Source organism: Ceratotherium simum, chromosome 34, assembly GCF_057802395.1.
Source record: "Ceratotherium simum simum isolate JZ-2026a chromosome 34, ASM5780239v1, whole genome shotgun sequence".
NCBI lineage: Eukaryota > Metazoa > Chordata > Mammalia > Perissodactyla > Rhinocerotidae > Ceratotherium > Ceratotherium simum.
Window position 1 is genome coordinate 8,337,451 of NC_141933.1, and position 15,856 is coordinate 8,353,306.

Below are 15,856 nucleotides of genomic sequence, written 5' to 3' on the forward strand. Positions count from 1 at the left end.
TTTCATGAGTTCTGGTTGTGAGTCAGTCGTGCCTGGAAGCCGCCACCTGGAAGCCGCCACCTGACGGAGGCGCTGGGCCTGGGGAGGCATGAGCACTAAAGGTCAAGCCCGCTAATCCTGCCCAACAGGCTCAGAGGAGCTAAAATTAAAACCGCCAAGTGGCTTTTTTCTTTCGCTGCTGGTGACTTGCAGCCTGCCAGCCCTGCAGCCTTTGTGGGTGGTGGGCAAGAGAAAGCGCCCACCTTGTGCTTTGTAAGCGCTTCTTGGCAAAGGGTCTTAGGCCATATTGTTCTTTCATGTCTTGGTCCGTGGACAGTGCCCATCACAGCACCAGAAGAATCCATGTTAGGTCTCCCCGAGGTGGTGAGGTCCTCGCCCAGCTGCCACTGCCATTGCTGTGCTGCCCCTGGGAAAGGCGTGGTCGAGCCTGCCCTTCCTGGCTGCCTCTCCTCCTTTTGGAGAGGCTAAGGAATGACAGGCTCCTGCTGCCCCCGGCACCTGGCCAGTGGGCACAACTGTGCCCGGGCTGCTTTCCAGCCTCAAGCTGGGGCAGGCCACTGCCGTTTATCCAGAACAGAGCCTGGGTGTCTGGGCCCCAACCACGAGGCCTGTATGCATTTGCATAGGCCTGTAGGGGTTAACAAGGCTCTAGAAAGAAGGCAAGTGCAGTGGGTTTCTTAACCAAACCGTAAATCTGTTGACTAAAAGGGAGAAGGGAAAGATTTTTTCTCTGTCCCTAAGTGACGGAATGGGGGCAGGGCCCAGGGCCTGGCTACCCTCTTTGACCTTGGCTTCGCCTCATTGCTTCCCCCACAAGCTCGGTTTCCCTGGTGGGCTCATTGGGCGGTTAATTAGCTCTTTGAAGCTCTGGAAGAGGCAAAGTGGCGCTATGTGGGTTTTAGAAATAAAATCAATAAATGACTTAACCACAGCCTAGCTATCTCCGTCTCTCTCCCCTGGGGCCAGCTCCACTCCTGTGCTCACTCCCTCTCTGTTCCCTGCCGTCAGCTTTTGTTAAGGTTTGGAGAGTAACAAAGTGGCTGACGAAGGCATCAGTCTTGGGCCGAAAATTTCTCCAGGCAGCCTGAGGCCCTGAAATGGAAGAGAGACAGCAGGAAGGCCGGCAAGTACCTGCCTCTGTGGAAGACTGGGAGAGACGAGAAATGCTCCCCCCGCCTCCCTCGAGACACCTGGGGTGGAGGAAAAAGCCTCCTTGACCCTCTTGTTATAAAGGGCCAGGCATCCCTTGTTCCTGTTTCTGCTGCTGCAGCAGTGTCCCCACCCACTCAAAGCTTGCTTGGTGAAAGGAATGCCAGTTGGGAAAGGTCAGCGATAGGGCTCTGTTACTGAGACCCCGCCAAGTGCTCTGGAGAAACCCAAGATGGTGTAGGGAAGGAGACAGGATTTGTGGTTAGAAACTTAGTCGGACATAAACAACCTTGAGTGTGTTCAGATTGGAAAAGAGCTTTCAGAGTTCTTTAAGATGAATCTGCACACGCACCACCAAGGGGAGCAAAGGAGGGGAGGACATGGGGAAACAGGGCGGTGCGAGGTGGCATCATGCTGGGCGGGGGCGTGCAAAATAAAGGAGGGACCCATGGGGTTGCGTCACCCCTGGAAAAAGCCTGGGAACAGTTTGAGCGGTGGCCACTGACACAACAAAGCAGAGAACCCACGAGAAAGGCAGTTGGAGAAACAAGTCTGGAGTGCATTTGTTTCTCAGTAGAAATGGGACGTGTCCCGGTTCTGCAGGTGCCCTGGGTGCAGAGGAAGAGCGATCACTGGATTGATGGCGGGAAGAGGGGCCTTGGGGCCGGCTGCTGGGAAGGATGGAATTAACTTGGGGAGCGGGATAAGAAAATAGGAAGAGTCTGTTGGGAGCAGGTTCTTAGTGGCAGCAAAATAAAATCTTGCAATGAGGGCTCAGTGCGAAGGGGGTTTGTGTGGCCAAGCGTGCTGCCACAGTTGGGGTGTGAGGTGACAGCACGGGTAACTGGCGCTGCTCTGTCGAGGGATCAGCATGTGCCTGGAGCCTCCTGAGCCCTGCTCGGAGCAGCTCTCCAGGAGGAAGCACAGGCCAGGCGGCCCCAGCCCAGGGGGGTGGGGTGAACTCCCGCAGAGGGACAGCCCAGGAGAGGCCAAGCATGGGAGCTGTGGAGAGACCAAAGGACCATTCCTTTTTGAAATACAACGTATAAAAGACTTTTTAAAAAGAGAAATTGGAAAATATATAAAAGTTTTCTATGTTTTCCATGTTTTCTATGTTTTCCATGTTTTCTATGTTCCCACTACATCTGTATAGGCGCATTTTGGTATTTTCTTCCTGGTCTTTTCTCTATAAGGAAAATCTGGCGCTATGGAAGATCTTCATGGTAATGCTGTTGGGGGGGCGGGGGCAGAGCAGGGCTCGGGCACCGGAAGACCTGGGGAGGACCTGCAGTCTCGCCCCTGCACTGAGCGGGGGTTCTGGGCTGGGTTTGCTGTGGCCCAGAGTCCTTGGAAACAGCCTGGCCTTCCCCAAACCAGGCTCTCAATAGCATCCTGCAGCTGTCCAGGCCTCTGACCTGCTTCGTTGGCCCTCAGACCAGAACACTCAGTTCTTCCCCTCCACCGGCCCACTGCCCCGGGAGGCCCAGGCATTTTTCGCAAAAGCACAAGGTTCTGGGCTCCTTTTGCTCAAAGAACAAAGCAGGATCCAAAGGTGGCCTCCACAAGATGAGGAGGCAGCAGCTGGATGGGTCAGGGATTTATATTCTCATCTGAGGGAATAAATTTGATGAAGGACTCCAAGGCTCAGGAAAATAAAGCAAGCAGCCTAAAGTCACACAGCAAATCAGTGCAGGGGCCAGGACGTGAGTGGTGAATTGAGAGCAGCCAAAACCTCTAAAGGGAGGGCCTGAAGCTGCGAGCCATGGAGACCAATGTAAAGCTCTTGGGGGGCAGGGGCTCCTGTTTTACAGGTGAGGCCACAGCTGTGAACCCTGGCCCACGTGTGGCCCCGGGTGGGAGGGGTGAGTGGCAGAAGGCCGCTGATCACTTACCTGGCGGCTGCATCTGGGGGAGACCTACTACCACTGGCCAATATTGTGAGTGGGCTGGAGGATGCTTCAGTTTCTCCTACCCCTGTGGGCCCACAGGACTACACTTCCCAGGGGCCCCTGCTCCAGGCTGGCAGCCCCTAGCCAAAACTGGCCTGTAATCTGACCATCCCTCCTCCCTCTCGAAAGGTCACTTCAGAGCTCCTTGAGAGACAGCAACAGGGGGAGCTCAGAGTGGCTTGGCTTTGGTGGGGGGTGGGGTGGGGGCATTGGCTCTGCCTCAGGCGACCTCCCCCATACCATCCCCTGGAACCCAGGGCCATGGCCCCCTTCTCTCAGATGCCAGTGTCCTCTGCTAGCCGCACGTCTTCTGTCCCGGGCACCCTGACCCTCAGCTCCTGGCCCTTCAGCCTGGAGGGGGGTCCTGGCCCCTCTTGCCACATGTGGCCTTGCCACCGAGTGCAGCTAATGACAGCCTCCCGGTGTACGGCCACCATGGAAGCTTGACCAGAGGTCATCCAGCCTGCAGGCAAGACTGCAGTCTCTTTGGGCAAATGTCTAAAACAAGCCAAGCTGCTGTGATGGAGGCTGGGCCTCCTGACCCCTGCCCCACCTTGATGGCCCCCTTGGGCCTCTCCAAGGAGCCCTGATTGACAGCCCACAATTCTGCCCCATCCTTCCTCTATACCGCAGGACAAGGGCCCAGCTCAGGGCAACCTGACAAGCGCCCAGCTCAGGGCAACTTCTTAGCCAAAATCAGCCCTTCAGCTCCAGTAAAGCTTCTGGCCTCGCAAGCCAGCACTCTGCCTTCCTGCAGAAGGCGGGGACAGAAGACAAGACCCCAGTGTGTGAAGCCTGGAGGAAATGGGTCAGTGCAGGGCTGTGAAAGAGCCAGGCTGGGCCTGGCCTGGCCTGTGTGGAGCTCAGTCTGCTCTCCCTGCCCCTCTCTCCTCTCCTCCCCTTGCCCCCAAAATAGCTCCCTGGGCTGCCAGGCCAAGACCATCCCTTCGAGGGGGGAGGCGGGGCATGCTGCCCAGAGCCCGGCTTTAAATCCCCAGGCAGCTGGGGATCTCCACTGCCTGGCTGGAGGCACTGCTGAGGCCGCCTGTCCGGCCGCCTGTCCAGCCGTCAGTCCAGCTCGCCCTCCTGCAGCCATGTCCCGGCCCCTGACCGACCAGGAGAAGAGAAAGCAGATCAGCGTGCGCGGCTTGGCCGGCGTGGAGAATGTCACCGAGCTGAAGAAGAACTTCAACCGGCACCTCCATTTCACACTCGTCAAAGACCGCAATGTGGCCACCCCGCGAGACTACTACTTCGCGCTGGCCCACACTGTGCGCGACCACCTTGTGGGCCGCTGGATCCGCACGCAGCAGCACTACTATGAGAAGGACCCCAAGGTGCAGCTTGGGGCACCCCGGGTGGGGAACAGGCTGAGGGACCCCCACAGGGCTAGGAGATCTTGACCAAGTAGCAGCCCCTTCCTGGGGTCACAGTTTTCTGCAGCAAAATAAAGGGTCCCTCCAGGTTCCTGAGGTTCGAGGATCCAGGGGTGCCAGGTGCAGTGGGTGCTGGGGCAACCCAGGAGGAGAAACTTAGGGGGGCAGGTCGGGAGTTTAGGTCAGGTGGGCTGGTTGCAAAGGCCCAGCCTCCACTCAGAGAATGGAGGGGCTGCTGGTGGGCAGGAAGACCCCTGTGGCCTGGGTTGGACCCGAAGTGGAGGGATGTGTCGTTGAATGTGTGTGTGGTCTGCCTGTGCAGCGGGTGGGGTGCGTCTGGGGCAGCTGGGGCAGCAGGATCAAGTGTCCGTTGGGGTCATTGGTAAATGTCAGCAACCTGACACTCCTGGCAGCGGTGGGGGAGGGGCGGGCGGGTGGGGCAGGGAGGGGACCCAGGAAACCTGGAGACCAGGCACCATCAGCATCCTGGATCCTGGTGCCTCTCCATCCCCTTCTTGGGGCTGAGGCTTGAGGGCCGAGGGGAACTGGGTACTGCAAGGATGGGATTCTAGCTGTGAGCTTGAGCAAATGACTTTTTTCTCTGAGCCTTGGCCTTCCCCTCTTGGAGAGCACTTCCAGGTGCTTCCCTGGGTCCTGACTCCCTGATGGGCTGTTGGGAAGTTTGTGTGCACGGAAAGGGGTCTCACCTCCCCCAAGCACCTCAATCCCTGAGGTAGATATGGCCAGCCCCATTTTCCAGATGAGAAAACTGAGGCTCGGAGAGGAAAAGTGATTTGTCCAAAGTCGGAGAAAATGCTGGAACCAGAACATTGTCTGTTGAGTCCCAAAGCCTAAGATGGGAAGAAAACAAATGGAGACAGGGCTGGAACATGCTGGGGCCTAGGAGTGGGGCAGGAAGTGTGAAAGGTGCAGGCCCAGCTGGGCCTGGCTGAATGCTGGTGGGCAGCCCTGACCGCCCTCCTCTGCCCGTCTGTCTCTCCGGGCAGAGGATCTACTACCTGTCTCTGGAGTTCTACATAGGCCGGACGCTACAGAACACCATGGTGAACCTGGCCCTGGAGAATGCCTGTGATGAGGCCACCTACCAGGTGCGGGGGGATGGAGGTGGGGCGAGCCTTAGGGATTGGGGGATTCACCTGCTGGCCCTTGGCCCTGACCACTGCCACACCCTCCCCGCTCTAGCTGGGCCTGGACATGGAAGAGCTGGAGGAAATCGAGGAGGACGCAGGCCTGGGCAACGGAGGCCTGGGCCGGCTGGCGGGTGAGCGGAGAGGGCGGCAGGGCTGGGGCGGGCAGAGGGCTCCTCGGTGCCAGTCCCTGATGCCGCCTTCCTGTGCACCCCTAGCCTGCTTCCTGGACTCCATGGCAACGCTGGGCCTGGCTGCCTATGGCTATGGGATCCGCTATGAGTTCGGGATTTTTAACCAGAAGATCTGCGGGGGCTGGCAGGTGAGCAGCCTTGGGCTCTGACCTTATGGGGGCCCGTCCCACTCAACGGAGAGGACTCCTATTTGGTCATCCATCTCTGGATAGATCCAGGACCAGCCCCAGCCTCGGTGGAAAGCATCCTTGCCCCTTCCCCCTGGCCCCGAAGCCAGCTGGTCACTCCTGGAGCAGGTGGCTCACACCTGTGGATCTGCTCAGACTCCCATACACATACCATGTCGCACTGGATACCGCACCAGACCAGGGCCCACCCCGGAGCCCTTAATTTACACCCCACATAGGGCACGCCAGGGCCACTGCCCCTGCCCTACCCACCGCCGCGGTGGTGTGAGCTGGGGTCTGACGCTGCCTTCCTTTCTCCCCTGACCCGCCGTGGGCGCAGATGGAGGAGGCTGATGACTGGCTCCGCTACGGGAACCCCTGGGAGAAGGCCCGACCGGAGTTTATGCTGCCTGTGCACTTCTACGGCCACGTGGAGCACACCAGCCAGGGGGTCAAGTGGGTGGACACACAGGTGAGGGCGGAGCCGGGGGGTGGGGGGAGGCTCCAGTGGGAGGGAGGGGGAGAAGGAGCCTAGAGGAAACAAGGAGATAGAGAGAAAGAGCCTGGAGGCTCCTGGACCCAGCGCTGTTTTACAATGGAGGACACTGAGGCTCAGAGAGGTTAAGTGACTTACTCAAAGTCACACAGCTCGAGCCAGGAGAGGCTGGAGACAGGGCCACAGGGAGCCAGGCCAAGTGCAGAGCCTGAGAGGAGAGAGGCTGCCCTGCTCCGTCAATTCCCCTGCTCTGACCTGGCTCCTCTCCATTCCACAAGACTCATCAAAGAATAATCACAGTGACTTGACTCCCCCGCACATCTGACTTGGGGGCTTGATGGGAAGCAAAGCAACAGCCCAGAAAGGGAGACCAGGGTAAAATTAAAGCCTTGAGAGGGGAACTGACTTGTTCAAGGTCACGTAGCAAGTTAGAGGGAGCCTGAAGCAACCACAGCTCAGTCAGTCGTCTTGCTGTGGCTGCAGGTCATCGGCCTCCAGATGGCTGCACAGAAACCTCTAGGCTTCCAGAATTGGGCATTTGTTCCACTGTCAATCACGCTAAGGTCCAGCAGGGGCTCTGGCTGCCTGCCCGGCTGTGTGCTCTTGGGCCTGTCCCTTCCCTCTCTGAGCTACAGCTTCCTGCTTCAGTCAGGGGCTACTTGGTGTTGGGGAGGGAGGGTGATGCCCCTTGGAGGAGGGATGTGACCCCGGCCCCAGGTTGTGGGGGGGAAGGCAGTTATTGGGAGCAATTATTGATGTTTGCTAATTGGGGGGGTGGGGCCAGCCTCAGTCAGTGCCAATTAGCCTGGTGGTCAACCAGGCATAAATCTGTTGATGGACTTGACCTCCATGACCCCTTCAGCCGAGCCCCTGGGTCCCCCAGCCTTTTCATGAGCCCAGAGTGTCCTTTAAGTTGTGCTCAGGCCAGGCAGGCCAGCTCATCCCCGTCACTGCAGAGTGGTCTTGGGCTCTGGGCTCCTCACTGCCTCCTCCCGGGTCCTCACAACAGCCCGGCAAGGCGGGGCTGGGGGTGTGGGGAGACACTGGGGCATCCTCTCTTTACGGATGAGGTCCAGAGAGGTTGAGGGGTTTGCTGGGTTGCTGGGTTGCAGAGCTGGGAAGAGAACCTGGGGTTGGGAGCTGGCGGAGTGCAGGGGTGAAGCCTGGAGTCCCAGCTCTCAGGGCCCCACGAGGCAGACCCGGTGATGCCCAGCTCCTGACCCCGCCCTGGGCACCCCACAGGTGGTGCTGGCCATGCCTTACGACACGCCCGTGCCTGGCTACCGCAACAACTTCGTCAACACCATGCGCCTGTGGTCCGCCAAGGCCCCCAACGACTTCAACCTCAAGGACTGTGAGTTCGTCCCGCCGGTGGTCAGCGCCCCTGCCCACCACAGCCCCCGCTCTGCCCCAGCCTGACACTGTCCCCCCTTTCACTCCCTCAGTCAATGTCGGTGGCTACATCCAGGCTGTGCTGGACCGCAACCTGGCAGAGAACATCTCTCGTGTCCTGTACCCCAATGACAATGTATGTCACCCCTGGGCTGGGGGCAGGAGGCCCGAGTGCCTGGGAGAGGGGGGCAAGGAGGGGACACTCGCTGGTGCCCTAGTCATACCCAGGGCATGTTGCTGGCCCCTGTGTGCCCTGTTCTTCTCCCAGGTCTTTAAGTAAGAGGACGGCTGAGTCCTGGGGGCCGCAGGTCAGGGAAGGGCATTTTGGAGGAGCTGTTCCCTGGACTGCCCACAATACTCTTGGTCTTCGTATGCCCCCCTCCTGACACTGTCCCCCATCACTACTTTTAGTGGGGGAAGACCCCTGGGTCCTGGAGGTGGGGACAGTTCAGGCTCAGGGGTCTCGGTGTGGGTGGAGTCTCTCCTGGCCACACCCACAGCAGCATTAGGCCACGCCCCCACCTTGACTCCGCCCTGCCTTGCACTGTCCCCAGTTCTTCGAGGGAAAGGAGCTGCGGCTGAAGCAGGAGTACTTTGTCGTGGCTGCCACACTCCAGGACATCATCCGCCGCTTCAAGTCCTCCAAGTTCGGCTGCCGCGACCCCGTGCGCACGAGCTTCGATGCCTTCCCGGATAAGGTACCAGGCCCAAGGGAGCTGCCCTCTACACCTCCTGCCATGTGTGCCATCAACTCTCCCCTCCAGCCTCACCGTGCCCCACCCATTGTGCAGATGAGGAAGTGGAGGCTGGGGGCGGGGTGCGCATGTGAGGGTGACCTGCTCAGGATGCTCAATCAACAGGCACAGAACCTGGGCTTCCTCCTCCTCCGCCCCACAGCTGCACCCATGAGGGCCTCCGCCCCCAGCTCAGCCCTAGAATCATGCGGGGCTCTTGGAGGGGATCTGAAGGGGCAAAGGACAGTGACCATCGCCTTGGTTTGGAACCGGGACTGACTCCCAGCCCCTCGTCTCCCACAGGTGGCCATCCAGCTCAATGACACCCACCCCTCCTTGGCCATCCCTGAGCTGATGAGGATTCTGGTGGACCTGGAGCGGCTGGACTGGGACAAGGTGGGCTCAGGACCCCTCCACCCCTGCCTGACTCTCTGTCTCAGGTTCCCTTCCCAGTCTGGGGAGTGGGGGGATGCGAGTGGAGCTCCCACTGAACAGACGGCAATGTGAGGCCCAGAGGGCGGGTGTTCTAGAACCTGGCACCACAGGGGCAGGGCCCGGGCTCCTGGCTGCTCAGTGTGTGGAGAGCCATGGGGCTAAGGCCCCAGGGTCCTGACTCCCTGCCCTGTCTGTCAGGCATGGGATGTGACAGTGAGGACCTGTGCCTACACCAACCACACAGTGCTGCCTGAGGCCCTGGAGCGCTGGCCAGTGCACCTCATTGAGACGCTGCTCCCCCGGCACCTCCAGATCATCTATGAGATCAACCAGCGCTTCCTTAACGTGAATAGACGAGGCATGGGGTGGAGGGCGGAGCGTGGAGGGTGTATGCAGCGTGGGTCCTGAAACTCTGGCGGGGATTGGGGTACGGGACTGGGGACCTGGGTACCTGGAGACCGGTCCTAGCTCTGGGCTCTCCGGGCACAGCGGGTGGCCGCCGCCTTCCCAGGAGACGTAGACCGGCTGCGACGCATGTCGCTGGTGGAGGAGGGCGCAGTGAAGCGCATCAACATGGCCCACCTGTGCATCGCTGGGTCGCACGCCGTCAATGGTGTGGCTCGCATCCACTCTGAGATCCTCAAGAAGACCATGTGAGGCCCGCTCCCAGACCCCGCCCTCCCGCTGGGCCCCGCCCTCCCGCTGGGCCCCGCCCACTCCAAACCCCGCCCCCACTGCCCTTCCCCCGACCATTCCCGGTCGTCCCCACCTGGCCCGTTCCACAGGTAGCACTGCTCTTACGGCACCATAGCCCTGCCATCTAGTACAGTCCTGTCCCCAGATGACCCCGTCTTACACACAGCACCCCTACAGACCCCTTTCATCAAGAAACCAGGGTAGGGGCCCCAGGGAGGAGGCCTTCATCCCACAGAGGTGAGTGGTGAGCCCCCACCCCCATCCTGCAGCTTCAAGGACTTCTACGAGCTGGAGCCTCATAAGTTCCAGAATAAGACCAACGGCATCACCCCTCGGCGCTGGCTGGTTCTGTGTAACCCCGGGCTGGCAGAGGTCATTGCCGAGGTGAGAGGTCAACATGGGTCACTGCAGGGATCTGGGTACGGTTGTGCAGGTGGTTCACTGTAGGGGGCCCAGGGAGGGCTGAAATCCATCCTGCACTGCGTTCCCAAGCCCTGTATGTGCCTGGAGGAGGGGACCCATTTTCTTATTGGCATGAGGGAGCCCCACAGGCTAATGGAGGCCTGGCCATGAAGGTCAGCCTGGTGGCGTTCACAGTCTAATGGAGCGGGTCATCGACAGGTCATATCTGAAGTGAGACTGGGAGGGGGCAGAGATTGGGAGCAGGGCCTCGAGGTCATTGCCTGTCTGAGGAAAAGGCTGGGAGGAAGCGCTGCTGGGGTCGGGTGGGGTCAGCCAGCAGAGCTCAAGGTCAGGACGGGAGGAATGGACACACACCCACCATGCCCTGGCTTCGAGGCGGGAGAGGGAGGAGCTGTCTGCAGTGGACGGGGCTTGGCCGACCTGGAAAGGGTCCCCTCTGTGAGGGAGGATGGAGGAGGGGCATGGGCCTGATTGAGAGCCATCTGCCCCCAGCGCATCGGGGAGGAATACATCTCAGACCTGGACCAGCTGCGCAAACTGCTCTCCTACGTGGACGATGAGGCCTTTATCCGGGATGTGGCGAAAGTGAAGCAGGTGAAGAGGGCTGCCACCTGGGACACCTGTGCCAGGGCCCGAGTGGAGCGCTGGAGGGACCGATGTCTGGGTCAGGAATGGCCCATAGAGCTCATCTCTCCTGCAACCTCAGACCTTTGGTAGAAGTTGCCAGGAGCCGACAGCAGGAAGGCATCATCCCACCTCACTGGAAGAGTGCCGGCATTGATTAGCAATGTCTGCCCTGGTGCAGGAGTGGATGGAGGTGGCAAGTGAGCCTTCTTGCCTCTACCTTCCTGGGAAAGAAAGGAGACTGTAGGACTTCCGGAGGCTGAGGCCTATTGGTGAGCTCTGCCCTGTCCCCTGCCTTTAGGAAAACAAGCTCAAGTTCTCTGCATACCTAGAGAAGGAATACAATGTCCATATCAACCCCAACTCACTCTTCGATGTCCAGGTGAAGCGGATTCATGAATATAAACGCCAGCTCCTCAACTGCCTCCACGTCATCACGCTGTACAACCGTGAGTGGCAGGGCTCCGCTCTGGCTCTCGGTTCTCCCCGGACGGGTGCTGTCAGGAGCTATGCCCAGCGGGAAAGCCGGGCTCACTCGATCCTCTGTTTCTCCACAGGCATCAAGAAGGAACCCAATAAGTTTTTTGTGCCTCGAACTGTGATGATTGGAGGGAAGGTGAGAAGCCGGGCCACAGGCTGTGGCTCTGGGCCTTTGATGTCCAGGTTGAGGTCAGCCTGGCTGGCTTGCAGGATAGGGGGTTGGGGGGCCGGGCTGTGGAGCTGACCCCAGATTGTGCCCCACAGGCCGCACCTGGGTACCACATGGCCAAGATGATCATCAAACTCGTCACAGCCATTGGGGATGTGGTCAACCACGACCCGGTGGTGGGAGACCGCCTTCGCGTGATCTTCCTGGAGAACTACCGAGTCTCGCTGGCTGAGAAAGGTGGGGTGCCGCCAGCGGGGACCCTAGGGAGGCTCTGATTAGTTCAGGTCCTGGAGGAGGTATTAGTCACCTCCTCCTGGGGTACTTGCACTTTAAGGAAGAGTCTGGAGAGGACAATGCACAAATCATGAAGATGTCCCCCTAATGGTGGAATTTCAGACAGTAGAGGGTGAAATTACGGGGGAGATGGGCCTGTTGGTGCCCCTCAAATCACACATTGGAGCAGGGGGGGAGTCCAGGTTGGATCCCAGATGTTCTAGAATCAGCAAGAGGTGGGGGGGCAGCGAGAGGAGACTCAGCTGATGAAGACTGGAAGGTTGGGGTGGAGGGGACTCTGAAGCTGGCTCCGTCTGGGGCCAGCCTAACTCCAGAGTTCCCAGCCGGGGTGGGCTCTTCCTGGAGATGAGCTTGTCCCTTGCTGCCGCCCCACAGTGATCCCGGCCGCGGACCTCTCCGAGCAGATCTCCACCGCAGGCACCGAGGCCTCAGGCACTGGCAACATGAAGTTCATGCTCAATGGGGCTCTGACCATTGGCACCATGGACGGGGCCAACGTGGAGATGGCAGAAGAGGCGGGCGAGGAGAACTTCTTCATCTTCGGCATGCGGGTGGAGGACGTGGACAGGCTTGACCAGAAAGGGTATGGGCGGGGAGCGGCCCAGTGGTGCAGCGGTTAAGTGCGCGCGCTCCGCTTTGGTGGCCTGGGGTTCGCAGGTTCAGATCCTGGGTGTGCACTGATGCACCACTTGTCAAGCTATGCTGTGGCGGCATCTCATATAAAATAGAGGAAGATGGGCATGCATGTTAGCTCAGGGCCGGTCCTCCTCGGCAAAAAGAGGAGAGGAGGATTGGCATGGATGTTAGCTCAGGGCTGATCTTCCTCACAAAAAAAAAAAAAAGAAAGGGTATGGGGGTCAAGGGCTCCGAAGTCCACAGTCCATGGGCAGGGGGCACTGAAGTGTGGCTGCTGCAGGGGAGGGCTGGGAGCAAGAGGCATGCCTGGAAAGGCTGGCCCAGGCTGCACAAGGTCTTAGTCATGGCCATCAGGATTCTGGAAAACTTTTGAGGTAACTTATAACAAATAAGGTTTAATGAAATGAAAAAAGAAAGAAGTGGCACTGAATTGAAGGAAAAGGAAGAGAATGTTATATCAATCCTAAGAAATCATATTTTCTCTGGAATTAGAAGTAAAATTAAATTCTTAGCTCCCTGGCAGCCATGGCAAAAAGGGAAATATGAGGACATTAGTTACAACTGTACTTGTAGTCAGAAACGCAGTTCTTCAGAGGAGACATTTTCGTGGCATTTAAAAAATTTATTTTAAAATATGATTTTTTTCTTATCATAAAAGCAATACATGCTCATTAATTGGAAAAATACAAAACCACAAAGAATAAAATAACTGTCATCCATAGTCTCATCACTCAGATTTAAAGCCACACGTCTCTTTGTGTATTTATTTATTTATTTGTGAGGAGATCAGCCCCGTGCTACCCGTGCTAACATCTGCCAATCCTCCTCTTTTTCTTCTGAGGAAGACTGGCCCTGGGCTAACATCTGTGCCCATCTTCCTCCACTTTATATGGGACGCCGCCACAGAGCGGCTTGCCAAGCAGTGTGTCGGTGTGCACCCGGGATCCGAACCCGTGAACTCCGGGCCACCGCAGCGGAGCACGTGCACTTAACAACTTGCGCCACCGGGCCGGCCCCATCTTTGTGTATTGCTATGTGTGTGTATATATGTAGCTTTTAAGAGATGGGAATAATGTATGTACAGTTTTGAATCCTGATATTTTTCCATGTCATTAAATAGTTTTCAAAATATTTTAGAAGTTTTTATAAGGTTCCATCCTGTGGACAGGCTGTTACTTATTTAACTAGTTCCATATGGTTGGACATTCAAGTTGATTTTCCCTGTTCTTTAGTATAAATATCACCGTGATGGCCGACCTTTTACATCTATGTCCACATCTCTGATTATTTCCTTAAGATAATTATTAGAAGGGCCTATTTCTGAGTCAAAAAGTATGAATTTTTAAAGCTCTTGATACATATTGCCAAATTGTTTTCCAGAAAGTCAGTACCAGTTTACACTCCTACCAACAGCTTACGAGAGCTGGCATTAAATATTGAAAGGACTTTCTCCTGTGGGGCTTGACTAGAAAGTTCAGACTTGGTCCTTTGGACAGGAGGGAGATGTGAAATCTTTTGAACAAGGTCAGACACATTCAGAACTAACCTCTAGAAGGACAGTTTTGGCTGCAGGTTGGACACTGGACTGGACGGGGCCAAGAGCAGGTGGGGGACCAGTGTGGGGGCTGACACCATAAAGCAGGGGGAGACGCCTGCAGCAGGCCAGTGCTGGGGATTAGGGACGTTGTTGAGGAGGTGGCCTTGGTTTCTGGTTAGATCTCTAAGCCGGGAGGGGAGGAAAGAGATGCGACTGGCCTTGGGGAGGGTTTGGAACCCAGGTGGCTGAGGGATGGTTGTGCTGCCTCAGAGGGTGGAAACTGGAGGGAAGCTGGTGCTGGGGATGTGCTGAGCTTGGCTGGACAGTCTGAGCTTATGGACATTCCTGAGGATGTACCTGTTGACTCCTCCCGGAGCTTGAAGGCGAGGCCAGGGATGGACTTGGGAGAGGGTGGGAGAAAAGCCATTCTTGGAGGAAGCACATTGGTTAGAGACGGTGGTTTGGGGGAGGAAGGGCACCTGGTTTGAGGCCGTGGCTCTGACACCTCTCTGCCCTCTCCAGGCCTCAGTTTCCCCATCCACACACTGGAGGACGGACAGCTGAGCAGAGAAGGGGAGGGCCTCCAGGGAAGGGGCTCCAGAGGGCATGTGGCAGCTCCAGACAGGGTGGCAGCAGGCTGGGCCTGGGTTCAGACCCTGGTGCTTGGGACCTCCCGGCTGACAGCAGCTCCTCTCCGCAGGTACAATGCCCAGGAGTACTACGACCGAATTCCTGAGCTTCGGCAGGTCATCGAGCAGCTGAGCAGCGGCTTCTTCTCCCCCAAACAGCCCGACCTGTTCAAGGACATTGTCAACATGCTCATGCACCATGACCGGTGAGCTGGCCGGCCGGGGAGCCTCGCAGCTGGGGCTGCTGGGCTGCGCAGGGCTCGGGCACGGTGGGGAGGCTGGACAGGGGTCCTGGGCAGTTGCGGCCAGGCTCCTTTGGAAGCTGCATCCTGTCCAGGCCCCCAGAAGTCCACTGGGACAGGATGGGTTTGGCCCTTGACCTCAAGGAGCTTCCTGCCTCTCCATTCCCCTCTAGGTTTAAGGTCTTTGCAGATTATGAAGACTACATTAAATGCCAGGAGAAAGTTAGCGCCCTGTACAAGGTGAGGGGTCCTGGGCCAGGGGTAGGCAGCGCTTTACGGGCCCTGGCTGGGATGAGGTGAAAGGGGGGCACCCCATCGGCAGAGTGAACTCAGAGCTCCCTTTTGGCCTGTAGAACCCCAGAGAGTGGACGCAGATGGTGATCCGGAACATAGCCACCTCAGGCAAATTCTCCAGCGACCGCACCATTGCCCAGTACGCCCGAGAGATCTGGGGCGTGGAGCCTACCCGCCAGCGCCTGCTGGCCCCTGATGAGAAGATCTGAGAGTCCAGACCAGACCCTAAACCAGCCCCTGAGTCTGTTTGCAATCCCTTGGGCCAGCCCCAGCTCCTCATCCAGAGGGTGGGGTACTGGAGTTAGATCTCTAAGCCTCTTCCTGGAACCCCCATTTCCACCCAGCCTCGAAGTCCCAGTGTCCACCTTGACTAAGGACATTGCTCCCATCCTGTCCTCCGGCTCCCTGCCTGCTCCTATTTATGGGTCTGACCAACTGCACCCACTCCCCAATAAATTGATTCTCCTTGAGAGCCTCCTTTCTCCTCTCTCTGTTGGGAAATATTTTTAGCTCTGGGCGGGCACAACAGCAGCTGCGCTGTCACCCCCACCCGCGGCAGGTGCGTCCTCTCCGAAAGGGGGACGGCCGGTGGGGGCGGGGCCGGGGACTCTCCAGCTCCCTTCCAGGCGTCACCCTCCACGTCTGTCTTCCCAGTGCTGTGTCCATACTAGGTCAGCGGCCTGCCAGGCTGGCCGGGGGCGGGGCATCCGCCTGGGTGGGGCCCACCGGGGCTGGGAGCCGGGGCTTGGGCAGAGGCCTCCCGGACTACGCTGCCGGGGGCGGGACTCCGGA

General features: G+C 58.2%; 1 protein-coding gene across 1 annotated transcript; it reads left to right on the forward strand.

The window, feature by feature from the left end:
- Positions 1-3,329: 3,329 nt before the first annotated feature.
- On the forward strand, positions 3,330-15,575 carry PYGM (glycogen phosphorylase, muscle associated). The gene is made up of 20 exons (XM_004437563.3): positions 3,330-4,435; positions 5,482-5,583; positions 5,678-5,756; positions 5,841-5,944; positions 6,324-6,455; positions 7,722-7,833; positions 7,925-8,007; positions 8,426-8,569; positions 8,909-9,001; positions 9,239-9,385; positions 9,530-9,693; positions 10,006-10,120; positions 10,652-10,753; positions 11,085-11,232; positions 11,341-11,399; positions 11,528-11,669; positions 12,102-12,309; positions 14,600-14,734; positions 14,944-15,010; positions 15,124-15,575. Exons 1-20 carry the CDS (start codon positions 4,193-4,195, stop codon positions 15,271-15,273), a joined length of 2,529 nt encoding a protein of 842 aa, XP_004437620.1. The 5' UTR covers positions 3,330-4,192; the 3' UTR covers positions 15,274-15,575.
- Positions 15,576-15,856: the final 281 nt, after the last annotated feature.

What these genes read in the sequence shown, in the direction of transcription:
- PYGM (XM_004437563.3), top strand. Translation starts at nt 4,193, where the DNA reads ATGTCCCGGCCCCTGACCGACCAGGAGAAGAGAAAGCAGATCAGCGTG. An exon ending in TCGATGCCTTCCCGGATAAG is followed by an intron (nt 8,570 to 8,908) that starts GTACCAGGCCCA and finishes CGTCTCCCACAG; the next exon opens with GTGGCCATCCAGCTCAATGA. An exon ending in TGGCAGAGGTCATTGCCGAG is followed by an intron (nt 10,121 to 10,651) that starts GTGAGAGGTCAA and finishes ATCTGCCCCCAG; the next exon opens with CGCATCGGGGAGGAATACAT.